General features: G+C 44.0%; 1 protein-coding gene across 3 annotated transcripts in view; it reads right to left on the reverse strand.

Moving 5' to 3' along the window:
• SHROOM3 (shroom family member 3) overlaps positions 1-19,220 on the reverse strand; it is a 115,591-nt gene that overhangs the window by 93,579 nt on the left and 2,792 nt on the right. For 2 of the 3 annotated variants that reach the window (XM_053940235.1, XM_053940234.1), the window contains exon 1: positions 18,485-18,649. In XM_053940235.1, coding sequence (XP_053796210.1) covers positions 18,485-18,649 — 165 coding nt within the window. Of the gene's footprint in view, positions 1-18,484; positions 18,650-19,220 lie in introns of those variants that run through there. The other variant, XM_053940237.1, reaches the window with a different exon arrangement.

The raw sequence follows: 19,220 nt of genomic DNA on the forward strand, positions 1-19,220 counted from the left end.
TTTAAATCCTCTCCTTCTCCCTCCACGCCAAGTAGCAGAAAGGGTAACCCTGGTGCAAGGACAGCTGTGCGTGGTTGATGAGCGTCTGTCACCGTGAACATTCTCCTCCTCCAAGGCTGTGGGAGATTGCAAGCTTCCCAGCATCAGCTATCCCATCTATCCAAGGTATCTATTGCCACCTCCATCTCCATGGACTACAGGGGATGTAAGCCTTGGAAGACTTTTAGAATACAGCTAAAAATGTGTTAAATGCGTGAACATTCAGCATAATAACACAGGTTCATGAGTAATGAATTCCTGCATAAACCAATCTGAAACTTTTCTCTTTTGGGGGAAAAAATATTAAAAATAAAAAACCCACCTTCAGTTTAACTTTTTCCCTTCAGCATCCAGCTACTGGTGGATGTATTTTTTGTAGTTCAACTGAAAACACTTAATATTCCATTTAAAACATGGGATTGGCGGCATCCCAGCCATCTCCACAAAATGTCTCCTAGTCAGTTAATCTAATAAACTTCTGCATATAATGAACACTTTCTCAGCATTGTCCAGAATCATTAATCCTGGCACAGCCTCCCAAAGTACAAGTAGTAAAACATGGATGTCATGACTGAGCTATGAGCTGACCGTGTTGCGCTCTACGTGCCCATTCTCCAGAGCTGGTTATTTTTCAGCTGACTGAGTTTTAGATGTGAATTAAAGTGATTAATAAATGAAAAGGCTCTTATCATCCACTCCTGTGCTCACAGTCCCTGAACAATTTTGCCCTGCCACTTGCCAAAGAAGATGTAATAGCTCACAGCATATGCTTCATCACTTCATGGTCAAACCTCTTAATCTGAGTAATAAGGGCAAACCCCACTCCTTTCTCCAAAGGAATGGATGTGGGGAAGGAGAGAACACCTTGGGACTAACAAGCAGTCGTTAACCCACCGTGATCAGAAAATAAAGGCGTGCTGCTCTTTTGAGACTGCTATTTACACTGAATGGGCTCCACATCAGATTTGTTCCCTTGGAGTTCAAGTAAGTTGGTTCCAGTGCCAGCTTGGCGTGTCTAAAACGCTAATTGTCTTGTTTCCATTTCACACATCATCATCACAGTAACATTTCTGGAGCTGGGAGACAAATGCCAGTTTGACTGGAAGGCAGACTGAAACACAGCCAGAGAACCTGCAGGTTTAGTGCAATTCCAAATATGGCTTCTCCCTAGCCCAATAAAAAAGTGAAACACTGGCAAAATTGCAGCCCTATGCTTTGGTTTAAAAACTACTGTTTCAAACAAGGGCTTTTGCTGAAATGCTCACAATATGTTTAGGTGTCTGCTTGTACCTCATAGTCCCATAAAAGCTTATTTCATTCAGGAAGAAATCAATAAAAGCCCAGGTCTCCAAATGCACACAGGTGAAGTCTGTTTGGAGTTAAAGTACTGAAGCATGGCACTCCAATACATTTCTTTGCAGATTTTAAAAGTACTTTTTTTGAAACCAGAATTTGGCTATTTGATTGACAATGGCTAAATAAATGCACACAGGTAACATAATGTGATAGGAAAATGCATTATAGCAGTTAACACTTTTTTTTCCTTGTCTCCTTCTCTTCAAAATGTCAGTCCAGCAGTTGAATGTCCTGCTGAAGCAGTACATGAAATTCTCTTCCAAGATGCTGAACACGGTGCCTGAGCTTTATGCCTAACCCTGCCTACCTGAATTCCTGAGTATTTTCCTTGTGACAGAGCAATATGCCTAAGTAATTTGTTTTGTACCTTAGGGACACATTATTCACTCCAGTGAAAGTAAAATACAGGCCAATTTCTCAGCTGAGATCCTGGTGCTGTTCAGTATGACAAATGTGTTTATTTACATCAGCTGAAGCACTGGCCTCTGGAAATAATTGCTCCATGTGTTATATCTGGTGATTTTGACAAATCAGGGAGCTTTCTTGGGAATGATGGAGAAGGCAATATTGAACCAGGATCTAAGAAAGAGGTGCCATGGCTCTTCAGCATCATCCAAGTTTTTTTTCAGAACTCAAAGGAAAAAGGCCATCATAATTTATTTCCTAATGTCTGGCCACTTGGTCCTGTGAAGGGTCCCCTCTCCATAGCTCAGGCACAGCACTCACCTCTCTTTCTCCCATCAGTAGCTAATTTCAAGTCAAGTTGTGTCTGGAAAAAGCAGGGGAGGTGTGAAGCAAAGAAGTATCAGGGCAGGAAAGAGGTTATTTCCCCTGCTGTTGGGAGAGAAGCAGCCCAGATAAAAAATGTTGTTCTTTGATGCCATAGTGCAGATTTGGGATATTGGCCAACTCCCAAGGGCTGTCCTTGGATGACTTTGCCATCGTGTCTCCATTTCTCCAGGCAGATAATAATGCTCATCCATGGCACTTAAATAGCCAGAACCAAATTCTGCTTCAGTTACAGCAGGGTGCAGCAAAAGAAACACTGCTGACACCTCACTCACTCTTTCCAGGTTTACCACAGGACAACTCCAAGAGCAGATTCCCACCTGACGATTCATCACACCCCTCACAGAGGCACTCAAGGGTTTTTCTTCAAAGCCCTTGCTGTGCAACACCCCAAAAAGCCCTTTGTGTCCATCTTATTCTCGTGGCCCATCACCTACACCTAGGACTGTGTTATGTGTCTGCTCTTCCTGTGTGCCAGCAGGAAGACTTCAAATGGCCCCAAAACAGAAGTTAGGTAAAAGAGGGCACAAGTGAGGGCCTGGGGTAGGACAGGATTGTAAGCCACAGCTCCTTGGTGGTGCTGCAGGGCCCCTTCTCTTGAAGCACACTTTCCTCACCGCCCAGGAATTAAACTGCCCAAAGGCACAGCACAGGCCTGTAAACTGGTTTCACTTTTATTATTTGTTCCTAATCTCCCGTCAGTTCCCACGCAGGTTTTGAAGTATCGATCACCCCACAGCAAAAGCTTCCAATGAACAATGGATCTGTGGTTAATGAGTCCCAGGAACTCCTCTCACCTCGTTTGAGCCCTTGGGGTGAGAAAGTTAAGTGCTCCTGTGCAAGCTCAAGTGACTGCTCACCATTTCCTTAATATTCCATCTCTTTGTGGTTTGCAGTTTGCCTTTTGCTGAGCTAATGTTTATTTTTCCAGAGAGCAGTTATTGTGGTAAACTGATATCAGACTAACAGTGTGGGAAATAAGATTTCATCTCCTGTACTTCAACACTTCATCCGGGAAGGCAAAGAGAGCCAGCCTAAGAGCCTTCATCGTCTTTAACAAGGATGACACCTTGTTGCTAGTGCAGTGGTGATGGCTGTCACTCCTTGATGCTTACTGGGTCTCTCTCACCAGTGATTTTCCATTATTTAGATTGTGTGGTTTTTACTAATGGAGAGGATATCGCATGCCCCTCATTTCAGTGTGGAAACCCCTTGGGCACATCAGCATCTGCTGCTGTTTTCTAGGTATTGGGACACCAAGACCTCTAAGAATATGATTCTTTCCTGTTTGCTCATCTTAATCACACCCTTGAGCATGTTTTACTTTACCCATATAGGTAACATTAGAGAAAATAATGGGTCTTCTGAGCTGAGAATGGACTAGGCCCCATTTGTGTGTTTGTAGACCTCTGCTATCCAAAACTGTGGAAGAAAAAAATGTCCTTTTACTTTTGCCGTTGTGGAGAGCAGATGATTCTTTATGGAAAATACAACTCTCTAAGAATGTTTTCAATTCTAATCTTGCTGACTAATCTTTCTTCTTCTAAAGTTTTAATCTTGCTTAAGGAATAAATATGTGATATTGTGTTAGAAAAGCCAATCAACTGCTCAGGCTCTAGCTGGGAAGCAATGTGAGTTCCCCTTTGTACAAGCTCTTCTCAAATGTGATTGTTTCCCCAGTGTCAAATTCCATGGATTTTAGCAGCTGAATGGGTACAAAATTTGACATGGTCAGAAACGTGTGCTTATAAAAACTTATTACCGTTGAATAGCCGGTGCATTCTTGGTGCACTCATGCGCAAAGTGCCCTTGCAGAGGCCTGGCTGGCAGCACCTCTGGGCCTCATTAGCACACACACGCACCCATCCCAGGCTCCCTCAAACGCCGTCCCGCCTGTTCCCATGTGCCGCGGGCAGGGGACGCGTGAGGCTGCGCGCAGCCGGCACCCCCGGGCAGCAGCTGTCCTCAGTTAACCCTGGGGCTGGCCCAGGCCGGGCACAGCCACCGCGGCTCCCCGGCCAAGGCAAGGCCCGTGGGTGAGGCAGCTCCTGAGGGTGAGAGCTCACGTGCTGGGAATTACAGCCAGAGCAGCGCTGAGCTGAGAACAAGGGTGGGCACAAACACCAAGTCTCTGACCTTCCAGCTGACATTGCTGCTCCAAGGTTCTGCTGGGCACCGGCACACAGGTAGCTCCCATCTCCACAGCATGCTCCACCTGGCCAGTAAAGTGCAGCAAGGTGTGGCAAGCTACAGGCACATTTGGATGCCTGGGTCACTGTAACCCAAACTTATGGCACTCACACAAATGGAGCCCACGGGATTATGTTAGAATCACCCAGTGGTTTGGTTAGAAAGGACCATAAAGACCATGTAGTTTCACCCTCCTGCCATGGGCAGGGACACCTTTCACTATCCCAGGTTTCTCCAAGCCCTGTTTGGCCCAGCCTTAGACACTTCCAGGATGCACAAAGCCAATGGCTCACACTGGACACAAGTACCGGATCGGTGTGCATACGCCAGCTTTAAGAAAAGCTGCTTCACCCTCACAAGCTGCTCCACTGACAAGGCCTTACACTACCAAAACCTCTTTGCCTGGATTAGTGCTATCCCTAGACTTAGAGACAAATCTCACAAGTTATTTGGAATAGTTGAAATAACAAGGTTTGGGCAGCAGGGGCTGTGTGGGGAGGTCAAGCACAGATGCTGAGCACGCAGTGCCTCCTTCCTGGCCTCACCCAGCTCCACACAAGCTTCTGCTTAGAGCCGAGCTTTCTAGCTCAGGCAGAGGGAACTCCAGTCCCCCTGACACACCTGGGCATGATGGTCATCACAGGATGACTTTGCCTGCCCCTCTGCACCGCAGCATTCACGGGCAAAGGGCCACAATATCCTCCCCGGGTGGAAAGGCATCACGGGTGAGAGCTCTGGGTGTGAATAAATAAGAGCAGTTGCCAACAGGGAACTTGAGTGAGAAAGCCAGATTTTTTATGAGTGTTCAAATGAGGACCAGGGAAACCTCCCTGGACACCAAGTGTTCCTGCAAATCCAGTTCTCATCTACTTTGCTTTAAAGACTGCTCAACAACTTTTCTAATGCCTACGTGACTGAGGTGATTAAATCCAATTGGTGTCATGTTAATAGTGAAAACACTTCCCAACACATGCTGATTCTGATAAGATATTAATTAAAAAACAAACAGCCTGAAGGTCACTATTTTTAAAACAAAAAGGTGCAATTTTTCAATTTAAATCAATGTGTCATTATTTGATTTGACTTTAGTAGCTGAAGCTATCTCTGGGAATTGTCAAAACGAAAAATGTTATTGGAACAAACCGTCTGAAACAAGTGCAAATATTTTTTTAACATCCAGTGACCTGAAAATCCATTTTTCACTCAGCTCCTGTTATCAATAATAATAAAGAAAGGAAAATATCTTTCTCCATTAGAAATATGACATGCACAGGAATAATATCCAGTGATATTATCACATCCATTCCTTTATGAAAATTCTGCCTCACTACCTAAGTTTTCCTAGGAGCTTAAGATATCCCTTGTACTATTAAGAAAAGGTCTTAAAAGGGGATTCTGGCAAGGTTCAGCTCCATTTCACCAGAAGGCAAAAGGTCAAAATAAGCCCCAAAGATAATAAGGAGTGTCATTCATAGGTGGAATGAGAGCTAAATTACTCCACATTCAAGCAGAGCTTTAGTTTAAAATACAAGAGTGGGGCATCCTTATTTAGCTATAGTGATTCCAGTGGCAAGAACAAGGCTGCTTCCACATGCAGGTTAAATGCAGTAAGGGGTGTTGATCCCTAAAAGGCATGGAAGAAGAATAACTTTAAAGGGTTGAAACTTTTAACTTTGACATTTTTAAAGTAGAATAATTCAGGTTTGGTTTTGGTGATCATTTTCATGTCAAAGTTCACCTGCATTTATTATACAGGGTCAAGCAAAACTTGTCAGTTCAGCACCAGTCCCTCATTTTTTTTTCTATTCTTTTCATCTTGCCATGATTTTGTTTCAGAGTCCACAAGAACCAGTCTCTTTATACAAGCTACCAAACCAAGAATATTACACAGTTCTATGTTCTTTAAGCTTTCCATGTATTAAAAATTAGTAGTCATGCCATGGTCAATATGCTGTGAGTAAATAAAAACTGTAAATCTAAGTGAACAACCAAACTCCTGACACTGCCTGCTCCAAATGCACATCTCCTCCTACACTGCCCCCAAGCCAGCAACACACATATATCCAGATATACAGAAAGACAAAAGGAATTTCATAAGCCCTCAGGCCAACAAAATTCCTCCTCTGTTCTCCTTCTGACCAGGATCTTTGGGTTTCCAGCATTTTTCTTCCTGGCCACTGTTAGTTTTGGCAAGAGCAGTAATACCACTAAGAAGTTACAGACCCTCTGTTCCATTCCAAAACCAATTTAGCTAACTTAAACCAGAAAACAAACAAAAACAAAAAAACAAATCAAACCAAACCAAACCCACAAAAAACAACAAAAAAAACCCACCCAAAAAACAAACAAACAAAAAACCAAATAACAACAACAACAACAAAAAAAAAAAAAAACAAAACAAAAAAACCCAAACAAAAAAACAAAACAAAACAAAAAAAAAAAAAAAAAAAAAAAAAAAAAAAATCCACAAAAAAAAAACCAAACCAACCCAACCAACCAAAATAAACCCACACCTTCTTCTCAGATGGAATTTCCACTAGTGCCTGAGGGACAGAGGAAATCATAAAGCATACTACAACCCAACACGAAATATTTCTGACCATGATTAATGCTTCCTTTAGCAGTGCAACAGAATCTTTGCAGATCTTTGGGGATCCTTGGAAGAATTCCATTTACTACTCTCCAGGCCATATTTTGCTGTGAAAACCTTATTACACAACAGAAGCATTAACGGATTCAGAGTAAAATAAGAAAAGCTGTATTATCCTAAAGATTTGGAGAACAGGGAGAGAAGAAGTTAAGAAAGGCACACAAGGTTTTCCTTTCACTCCATGTGATTTTGTTGTGATAATGCCCGCTACAGACCTGTCCATCACTCGTGGACTCAGGTCAGAGAAGCTCTCTGACCCGACCAGCTGGGTGACACAAGCCAAACAATGAGAAATTCAGCTTCAGTTGCTCTTGCCAGAGGGATCTCAGGGTTGCCTGTTGAGCAGCTATGAGACAACCACACTTTCCTTTTATCCATCTTGGTTTTTTTCTTTCTCTCTTTTTTTTTTTGTCTTGGCTAGGGAATTTGCAGGGATAGCTACAGAGCTTGGAAAGGGCCAGTCTCTCATCTCTCCTATGCAGAAAGGTGTCTAACTTTGGCTTCCTTGCCTAGCTCCCACATTCCCAACTTTTAGCAGATACAGAGGTAATTGCCTTGAACTACCTTGATAGGAAGTACTTTAAAGCCATCTTCTGGCACAATAATGTCACCTTGCAGATTTCTAGGTATTGCTGTGAAGCTGGTCAGTGACATCCCACAGGGCTGCAGGGGGCCAGCTCAGCTCCAGTTGCCACTGGATTGATCTGCTCCCTTCCAGTCATTGGGGAATGCCACGGCCACAGGCATAATGGAAGATAATGCTTTTATTGGAAATGGCAGGATACTACCCCCATTTTCAAATTACCCTAAAGAGAAGCAGACCCACTCTGGAATGCTGACGAGTCAGCAACTAACCAAAGACATTTGACTGAGGATTGTGCTTGGTCTACAACTGGTCACCAAAAGTACAGGGGTAGAATACAACCCCGTGTGAATTACAAAGAGGGCTTAATGTGATTCAGGAAAAATCAAGATGATAATGCTGTTGTTGGCATGTGATTTGTCCCGACCAGAATTTAGCTTGTGGCATCACATTTTTCCCTAGTACAATCTGCCACTGCCTGAGCTTATAATATCTCATCACCAGAGGCAGAAGGTCTCACAGAGCAGCGCTATCACACCCTCTCCCCACAAACCCCAAGGGGTCAGTGATTCACCACTGCCTCAGCGGGAGCAGGACCACAGACTGAGCCACTTTGTGTCATTTCTCTTTGCCTTGCAAAGTCTCCCATCCAAGGGGTGGCACAGTCCAACCTGCTAAGCTAATGAGAGCTGACAAGATCCCAACCTGAGAAGAATAAAACCTACAGAACAATATATGCTCACCCTGGTTCTCTTCAGCTCCAACCAGCACAGGAACCTTTTGTTTCAGCAGCTGATGAGATACATAACAAGTTCGTAAAGACACTGAGTCACTCAAGCGTACTTACTGTTGTTTCTGCTTACTCCTTCCTCCAAATCTCCAGCTTCTGTTGGTGTGTCCACGGCTCACTCTCCATCAGTCTCCATCAAACATTGATATAAACCAGAAAAAGCCCATGTCCATGGTGGGCAGGAAAACCTCTAACTGCAGTTCATAATTAATGTCCAACACTTGGTTAAATAACAGCCAGTCTTAAGGAAAGAACAGATGAAGATTGTGCCCAGACATTTTTTTGCATAGCACCAGTTTCTTAGAAATCTTGGATATTCTCTGTACAGGTTTCTCAGCTCAGACCGTACAGAGCACAGTCTCCCCACAGTCTTGCTACCTTTCCACACTAGTCACAGGAAAAGAAAGACTGAAGCACCTGCAGTTCTTGTGCCTGAAGTTTACAAGTTGCTGCCCCAAAGGACCGGACTACATGGAGGGAATTGCGATTTTTGGATGTACCCCTTAGTGAGCAGGTGAGGACACAGGTGCTGCTGGCAGGTCAACATGTGTTGCTACATTAGAGGCAGCTCAGAAAGAAGTGCAAGAACTTCTGTTCCCAAAGTAGAAGGAACGGTTAATAAATTGGAAGTCCAAAGTTTTCCAAGTGTGGAGGCGTATGGCTGAGAGTGGCCCCTGCAGAATGGCACAGAGGAGTGTGAGGACTCCTGGGCCAAGTCAAGCTGCCACTGACTAAAGCAGGAGTGGGAAGAGTGCCTTGGGCTGGAAAAAGAGGCTGCTCTGCACTTATGGGCAAGGAGAAGCAGGGAGTCCCTCCCCTGTCTGTGGCTGTTTTTGACCTAGCAAAAAGGGTAAGTTGCCTCTGATGAAGCTGTGATGGAAAACTAATCCTCTCCAACAACAGTCCAGTGCTAGGAAACATCTGTGGATCTATGCAGGCAAGAAAGCAAGGACCTCTTCTAAGGGCATTTGTTTCTCCAGTCTTTTGTGGTGTCTCCCTCAGCCACCTCCTTCCTGCTTGGTTATTCCACCATTAGTTTGCACGGGCTGTTTGCAGAGACAGAACAACAACAGAGGTCTGCTTGGAAAGCCAGCAGAAACCTCTTAGCTTGAGACCACAAATGTGCAGAATCCCCAAAGAACAAAAATGTTTGAACTTGCCTCCCCAAAAGTGTTGTATTCATTGACTTGCAAGCAGAGGGAACAGCCATAGTAATTTAACCTAGGGAAGAGTGCCAACAACTTATTTAATTGCAGAGTTGGTGCCAACAACCCCACAATACAACTATTAATACAAGTCTGCAGTACAAGACTAATTCTGCTAACCTTTTGCTGGTGCCTTTTAGTCAGGTCAGTGGCTGCATCCCTTCTGTGCTGACACTATTCAACAAACACTGGCAACTGCTTTTAAGCAAACACCAAACAGAGCAGGGCAGGAGGGAGGGGAGAGGGACCATTGAGAAAATGAAGATTCCCCCCACGACCCCACCCCTCGCTGTCCAAATGTTTCACATTTCTTTCTCTGTTTCAAGCCCCTCTCTTGAAACTGGGAATGTGTCTTGCCATGTATTTGCCCCTGGAAAACAGCCAGATCTTTGGTCTGGATTCCATCAGGTCATTTCCCAGTTTCTATGAGACTGCATTTGAGAAATGTGGGTCTATCTCAGTCCACTGGCAAGACTGGTCATCAATCAATGTATGAAAACATGAGGTCTGACACTGGGGACCAATCCACTTTTCTAAATGCAGCGTTCCTTTAAAGAACACGTATTTTTACAGAAAATTTTAAAAAGAAAGCAATAGTGGATCTGGCACTACTGCAAGTTTTCAAGGGCACGATTCTTCCAGCAATTATATGGCATTGTAAACATCTTAAAATCCAGTATTAAAAGATGCATAAATCTCAAGCAACATCATTATTGTATGAGGTAGTAAACTCGCTGCTGCATTTGCAGACTCTTGCTTCACTCTTCACACATCCCCACATTTGGGGTTTTATACTTACATCTCGTGACTGTATCACAACGACAAATTCCAGCCACCTGGAAGCAGATTTCTTTATTACACTCATAAAAAGCATTAAAGGGGTTGTAGCTTTTACCTTTATCCTGCTGCCACTACCATGAGAGAGAAAATAAATACTGCTCACAAGCTCAACAGAAAACCAAGGTAAAAACTTCCATAGGGCTACAGTGAATGCTCCTTCTCAGAGGGTCAGCAGTTCTCCACAGGTATTGGGAAATTTTCAGACCCTGCTGATCCTACAAACCAATTTCCCGAAGACTTCAGCTCACAAATGGTACCTCTGCATGTCACGTTCAGAAAATGCCCCGCTCCCAACAGCAGCTGTTAAGCCCCGGGATCTCTTGGATCTCTGCTGGCCGGGGTTGAAAACGTCGGAGTGGCGGATGTGGCCAGGCCAGAGCTGCTGACGGCATCGCTGCAGAATGTGTGACTGAGCCCCGCCGCAGCGCCTGGCCACGGCATTTGTCAGCCAAGCTCCTCATTCAGCTGGGCCTCGGAAAATCCCCATTCTTGGGGAGAATGGGGAATGGCTTTCAGGCTGGCAGATTATCTGGTGAGTCTGTGGGAACTGCATAACACTGCACCTGCCTGAAAAATGGCACCAGCTCAGCACAAGACGTTTCCAGAGGGGAAAGTTAATATATGGGAGGAATGCACATAAATCCTGTTATTTCTTAATGGGATTTGGGAGCTTATTTCTCACCCTGTGCTTTGAAATGTATCCCACAGCCTATTCTATTAATGAATTTAAGCACAGTGATTTTCTTATCAGCAGGAATCATTCTTCATTGGGGTTCGATTTTTTTTTTTGGTGGGATTTTTTAATGCAAGTGTGAAAAACTAATATTATGCTTGAATACCAGTTAGGATGTTAACAAGCTGTGTCCTGGATAAGCTGCTCTTGTTCTGCTCCTATTGCTCTTTTCCTAATTTCAGTAGACCAAGAAACCTGGCATCATTTAGTTTTTGGGGTTTTTATGATTTAGGCAGTGGCTGGCTAAAAATGGAAAGATGAGAACTCTTTCTGGTTCAGCTGTGTGAATGAGTGGACACAAACTTTCTCTTACTTAAAACAAGCAATATTTGGAAGTTTTTTCCCACCTTTCAGGTGTACTCAGTTGGTACTGATGGATACCAATATCTTTCAGGGTTTCCTGGCACTGCCTTGGATGCGCTCTGTGCTGCCACTGGATGAGGATTCACTCCAGGCTTTGGCAGTACACAAATGAGTTACAGAAATTTTCTGCCTTAGCCGTCTATTTTCAAAGGCCTCTGGACATTGTTCCTTTGACTACCAGTGTTTGTTGGAAAGCAAATTACAGCTCACCTCATTTTCAACCTCCCAGTTCTGATTAGTTCAGAGAATATCCTGAGGTGGAAGGGACCCATAAGGGTCATCAAGTCCAACTTCTGGCTCTGCACGAGACCCCTCTAAGAATCCCACCATGTGCCTGAGAGCATTTTCCATGTGCTCTGGCAGGCTTGGGGTCCATGACCATGACCACTGCCCTGGGGAGCCTGTTCAGTGCCTGACCACCCTCTGGGTGAAGAACCTTTTTCCTAATATTCAGCCAAACATCTCCTGACACAGCTCCAGCTGCTCCCGGGGATCCTGTCACTTCCCATGCAATAGACCTATGCTGGATTAATGCGTCACAATTTTGAGCTTCCTCAAAAGTTCCTGAAGGCAAACACCAATGAAATTTGAGATAAGATTAGCTCAGCTCCAGCTCTATTATCAATGATGGGTTTTCTTCCTGTGCCTTGGGCTCCCAAGAACTGTGGGAAAGGCTGAAAGCAGTGGACCCTTTCACAAGCAAACATCTATTGTGTACAAACGCAAGTTGAAGAGTGCATTCCCTGTGTCTCATTTTAGGATCAGTTTTTAAACCTCAACTCTGGCTGTATCTGCTACAGCCAAGGGAACAAGGATATGTGGCGTTTTTCTGTCTAATCTTTCATGCAAGCTAAAGCCAGGGAAGGATTTACGAAGGGTTCATTTCTTGACCCTAAGGATTACATGTTATTTTTAATCACACAGGATTCTTCTCTGTCCTGAGAAGAAAATATTTCTTCCTTTATACCTTTCTGTGACTTTGAAGGACATGACACTCCATAACTCCTGTGGCAGCAATGACGGGTGGAGATCTGATCTTTCAGAAATTTTCTGCCTTAGTCTCTGGGGATTTAGGGCAAAACTTCACAGCTTGGGCTGACCTCTATTAAGGAGGAAACTCTAAAGTATGACTGGTCAACTGGACACCAACACCTGGCAGACGCCATCCCCACCCCTTCTCAGCACAGAGAAATTCTTTTTCAATCATTTTCTTCCACAGGCATGTTCATAACAGAGTTGTCTGTGCCCCTTGGGATTCATAGTTTGGGATGAGCAAGGTATTCCCTGTAGCCAGGCTCCCTGGGATGCATCACAGAACAGCTGGCACTGCCCCCCCTCAGTGGTCTGAAAGCTGCCCCCAACCCTGCTGGGGCAGCAGCAGTGCCCACCAGGCCCTGCTCACGTCAGGCTCTGGGTTTGCCTGCAGTTGCTAATTCAGTGCTGTGGAAGTGAACAGAAGTCTTTTTGTGCTGGAAAATGCTCGGCAGCCTAATGGAAGGGCTGACAATAGAAGCCTTTTCATGCAGCAGCTCCCTCGCTTTAAGAAAAGGTAAGGATCCTGTCCCTCGTGCTGGCATCAGCAGTCTTTGGAGAGGCCCTAATGCGAGCCCTGAGAAACCAGGAAGAGTGGTGAGCAACTGCCTCCTGCCTACTCAAACAGTTACAGTGTCAGCTGCCAGTCTGCAGCATTCAGATTTCCTTCATATCTGGGATCAGACACCTGCCTTGTGCACTGCCTGCCACAGGAGCCAGATGTGCCGGCAGATGATTTTGCACCATGAGCCCCTCACCATCACCGGTCCATTTGCAGAATATTGGAAGATAAAGGGTGAGAAGGGGTGGGTTTTTTAAACATTAACAACACAGGCCTCAAGCTATTCTTCAGCAGCAAGGAGAAAAATAAAGTCCATATCAACAGCAACAAGGGTGGAAATGTTCAAAGAAAAAATTAAAATAAATGTTTAAAAAATTACAGAAGATGTCACTGTGCGTCTGGCTCAGTTTCATGTCCTAATGGCCAGGCCAACAAGTCTCTCATGACTCTGCCAGCTTCAGAGAAGTCTCCCTAACGTGAGCACGGGCCATGGGTTTTGTGCCTGCAGCCCTACAAAAAGGGTAACAGTTCCTAAACTGCCACTTGTCACACCAAGGGATACGGGGAACAGCTGCAAAGAAACTTTGCCTGTCAGTGCATAAGATAATTTTATTTTGTTTATGGGGACTCTGGGCATTCAAGCGGGGAAAGCTACGAGCTCCTGGTACTGGGAGAAAACTGATTCCCAGTGTTTGGATCAGAGACAGGGATAAGTGCCTATGGACCAACTTTTGAGATTTGTTTTGTCAAGAAGGGTGGAACAATTCCCACTGCACATCACTAAGTGCTCTATGAGCTCTCTCAACCAAAAATACCAGAGAAGTAGCACAGGCAGGGGAGCCTTGTGAAGGCAGCCAGGTCCAGCTCCTGCAAGCACTGACTGCTCTTCATTGCATCAGAGTTTGGATCAGGCTCCAGAAAAGGTTTAAACACCTTACAAGAATTCCAGATTATTTCTCAGGCTCTGTCCCAAACTATTCCCATTATTATTAAACTTTGATTGCTTCCTACATCCCTGCTGAGAGGTAAACCTCAGAGTTTGTGTCATGCTTTTGGCATGAGGTCCCTGCAAACGACCTGCCCTTTTGAGTGAAGGGAACCCATGAACTCCAGCACAGCATGTGAAAAGTGTTCCCACACAGCCACAATCCCAGGGAGAACGCTTTGGACGCTTTAATTCCTAGGCAAGAGAAACAACTCCTTTGTTAGTATTGTCAACACGGAGCTCAAAATAAAAGGGCATTTCAGAGGCCTACAACAGCCAGAACTGTTCCAAAGGTTTGTGTAGCAAGGAGAAACACGCCACAGAAATACCTCTCCTGGCTCCAAAATGGTTGAGACTGATTAACATTAATTACCTTAGGTTAAAAATTCTTAGAGAAAATTGAGAGGGAATGAAACCTTCTCTTACCAGTTTGCCTTCACTGCCTGTAACAGTCAGGGCTTTCATTTTTGCATTTTTGATCTTGCAGCTAAGGGTGAGCCAAAAAAGTAATTTGGAAATAGAAATCTTGGTTTACTTCTGGGTATTATCATGATTTTGAGGCCACAGAATATTGGAATCTAATTGAACACTTGGTATCACCTGCAATCACTTTGGCATTTGTCATTGAAGTTCTATTTCCAGATGAAAAAAACCACTTGTTTAATGAAATTTCCACTGCAAGAAAATATCCCCAAATCGGGCCAGAATTACAGGGTTTTAAATTACTGAACAGGTATAATAAAAAAAATCAGAAATTCAGCTGTAGGACCCAAGGTCTATAAACAGAGGAGTGGAGGTCACTTCAGGGAATCTAACTTCTACTATTAAGTACAAGCTTTAGTGACACATTGAGGACACTGAGTTACTTTTTAAGCACAAATATGTTTAAACACTAAAAACAAAACAAGCAACTGTCATCGTTTTTTTTTTTTTTAAAGGAAAGAAATAAAAAACTTGAGAACCCAAAGGACTATTTGACAACATGTCATTGACTACATTTCATACCACAGAATTATTATTAAAGGGAAAATACATGGTGTTAATTTGCCTCTTTTTGGACACTGTCCCACTGCTACCCAGGGACATTCTGGTGCTCCTTTAGGTATTGAGTTTTGGACATTTCCTTGAGGTGCAGCAGAAAAGGAACATGCAACTGCCTACCTTTTGCCATCCTTCCACTCCTTTCCTGCTGGTACAACAAAAACAGATGCTGGAAGGATTCCACAAAGCTTTATTCTGAGGCTTCTCTCAGGGAAAAATGTGAGTGAGATGCAATGAATTTATTGTCTGCCCCCACCTCCAGCAAAATAAATTATGAACTGAGGACTTTGAATCAGCTGCCACGAAACTGCTTCAGTGTAGGGCTGTCTTTCCACAGGGGAAAAAAGAGCAGCATTAGCATAAAGGAGCTGTGTGCCTCAGCTAGGCAAATTCATGTGGTTAGCTGCATTTCTGAGAGTTGTTAGGCTGGGCTGCAGGATGTGCTGAGCACCGTGGCTGAGCCAGCAAAGCTGCACTACAGTTTTTAACTGGAAGCTTGCCCCTCTGTGCACAGGTGTGTGCTCAGCCACCTGTCCCCCTCCAAATCAGCCTGTCCTGCTGCACGGAGAGCAGCAGCAGGTCTGTACAGCAAAGGCAATCTAACTCAAGGGCAGCAAAGAACTTGTTCTTATATGGAAGGCAATGCTAAAAAAATACACTAAAAATATACTAAAGCTCTGGTAGCTGGCTCTCTAAACCAGCACCTTCTACCAGCTGAGGATACAGGCCTGCTTTTTGCACTTTCACTCCCAACTGCTGCTTCCCTCACTTTTGGGTAAATTCTTGGCATGTCACTGGTGGAGAAATTGGTGTCTTTCCCAAGCGCTGCCCTGGGCTGTGAGAACCAGGTTTTGTGCATGTGGGTCTTTTGTAAATTCACTCCTCTTGGTTTTGAACTTCCATTACAGCCTTTGGCCTGAAGCTGAGACACATCAGTACTCTGGGTCCCCAGCAGTTCCTGAGGGCTAGAAAGAGCTACTGTGTTCACACAGATCTGTTATCTCTCTAGAATTTCATAACAATACATCAGTGTAACTTTAAGTCATGTTGCAAGCTGTCATGGGCACCAGCTTAGATATTTGCTGAAATGTCCACTTTCATTTACTCTAAGGCCATTTAACACCACCCTGTCAGTGCAAACAGACAGGTAAGTGGACATAAATATAATTATTTGCCAACAGAACAGGGAGCGAACACAGAAAATAAAACTTCTTAATTGTGAAAAATCAGAAATTAAAAACTGACATCCATTTTTTCTGGTATTTATATGTAGTACTATTTGGAACTGTTGTTACATCATTCCCAGTGCCTGCATCCTTAATGGTCCTTTTCAACCTACAACTTTCTATCATTCTTCAAGCACTCTTGTACAGAATTAAATCTGTAACATAATTCATCATTTCCCCACAGTTCCTCATTACTTCACAGTACACTCAGGCGAGGAACACTGAATTAACTAAATGAGTAATATGCAATTAATTCTGAGGAGCACATAGTGAATTGAAGCACCAGAGGAATTTCTCAGTTGAAACTGGAAACCAGGAAACAGGAGCTGCCTGAATTCCAGAAAGCAGAGCTTTCACATGCAGCCATTCTCCAGCTCTGCATCACACATGCATGAGCAAAACACTGAAATGCTGACACTGATAGCACAAACCAAGCAAGGACTACAAGAAGAAAAAAGGGAAAACCCCACCAAAAATAAAACCCAGCACATTTTTGTGGTGTTGTTTCAGGAAAAGCAGGCACAAGTCATACAGCTCCAAGTGGCACTATGCACACTCCAGGCATGTTTGACATTAAGGGGCCTCGTTGTTGTGGAAACCAAATCCCATAGATTAATTAATGTTCAGCAGCCGGAGCCATCTCCCATCCTGTCTGTCTCCCTGCCCCCAATTAAAAAAAAAAAAAAAGAAAGAAAAAAAAGGAAAAAAGGGGGGAGTGCAATTTTTACATCACAGAAGAATGTCAGAGCAAAAAGAAACTCTTTCCTCATGACTGCAGGACACTGCCAGGAACAGTGAACAGCCTGTATTAGTCCCAAGTGTTTATAAAAGAAAAATTATAGCACCATTTCTGTGAGGCTACTTTTGCTGTCTGTGGCTATACCAAACTGCCTCCAAGAAGGTCCTGCAAGAAAGATGATCGTGTGAAATTTCTAAAATCCTTTTATGATAAAAGGACTTTAATGGGAGCACCCCCCCCCTTTTTTTTTTCACTTTCAACATGTAAATGTATTAATCACAACGAATTTACTTCAGTGACTGACAGTCTTCATGTGAATGTGTTTGCATGGGGAATTGCAACGGGAATTGAAAATGCAAAGGCTTTGAACAACATTGATTCTGAGTATCAACATTTCTTTTATCTGCTGCTGGTTGTGATCCATCGAATTCCCCACATACATCCCCGTTTGCAGGAGGGAGTAAGATTGGACAAAAGTCCCTTCATGCACTAGCTCGACATACACACTATAAAAACAGAATGCACCAGATTGATGACACAGGACACATATGGTTAGGACCCACTAGAGGTGAAATTTCAGAATTACATATATCCTATTTTCAGAATAGTTTTAGGGCCATAGGTCAAACATATTTTAGATATTCAAAGATGTAAGGTGATGTTTTTGAAAATCCTTGGTCTTCAGCACCTGCATCCTGAGGTACCTGGGTAACAGACCGGTTCTGATGAGAACAAGGATTATTCCTTCTCCCATTTTTCCCCCTCAAAATGTCCTTATGAGCTACTAGTTGCCTGTTGAGAATACCCAATCATTAAATAATAAACACCTTGAAGGTGCACCATACTTAACAGGTATTCACTAAGTAGGGTGAGCAAACCACTTATGAAACAGGTGCAAGTATTTACTGCACTGTTTCACACACACACTCCTAATTAGCCCACATTCCACCGTGTGACTGAAAGCACTCACTGTGTTATACCTCAGGAGTGGTGGGGATGGATTACTGACCCTGCTCAGATATGCCACGGCTTCATGACACAAGATCACTTCATGAGAGTCCCCTACTCCCCCCCACATTGATAGCAGTGAAATAAATACAGCCAGTTTCTGCAAGACACGATACTTCCTGTGGGACAAAACCTGCACTTGGATAGTTAAACAATGCCGAGAGCTCTCCTGTGTTTCTCAAATACGCGGCTCCTGAGCAAAGCTGCTGACTTGAACAGGTGCTCAGCACTTAAAACCCAAGCCAAATACAACATCAGCTACAACATTTCAGTGTTACTTCTACAACTCTTGCCCTCTGAGTCGGGCACCACTCCCACCTTGCTTGCATGGCATAGAAAATGAGAATGAGTACCTTTGAGATGATTAATGGCTCTCCGTGCTCCAGCCCGCCCTTCAGCGTGAATCCCCATGGAGCACCTCCGTGCAGCAGTGCCTCCAGGTAGATGTATCTTCCCTTGTGGGTGATGCTGCACTCTGAAGGGGAGATGCTGGTGTTAATGTTGTCTAACATCCTCATCTGTCCTAATCACATACTCAGGCAAACACAAAACCCACTCAGGCCGTCACAGAGCAACCAGCTTGGAAATCAAAGTCCCCAGAAGCCCACCACAAGTCATCCCTGCATACGAGAAACAAGAAGAGCCTGAGGTGGAAAGTTCTGCTTCAGAGTCGGAGTCCAAGGTGATGGGTTAAAAACAGCCCCATCAACATTTCACCACGCTGCTTCTCCATCAGGATTTTAGTTTCAGCACTGAGCTCTCCCCATTCCCAGCTACTCTGGGCATGAGAGCTTGGTAAAGATTTCTCTTCCTGCCTTCAGCAGATCAAAACTGTGGTTTTAAAGATGGGGGCAAAAAAAGAAAAAAAAAAAAAAAGAAAAAGTTTATGGATTTAAAAGCCCCTGGCCAGTAAATTGCCAAAATCCAAACGAATGCTTCATTTGTGATTGATTATCAGTCTTTTCTTCCTTTCTACATGCGATTTACCATTACAATGGCCTTTTTGCCTCAGCCCACTGCACTAAAAGAATGGAAGCGTCTTCTCCCTCTCAGCTCTCAGTTACTCTGTTCGCTTACTTCACAATTTTC

This window comes from Vidua chalybeata, chromosome 4, assembly GCF_026979565.1.
Source record: "Vidua chalybeata isolate OUT-0048 chromosome 4, bVidCha1 merged haplotype, whole genome shotgun sequence".
NCBI classification, from domain to species: domain Eukaryota; kingdom Metazoa; phylum Chordata; class Aves; order Passeriformes; family Viduidae; genus Vidua; species Vidua chalybeata.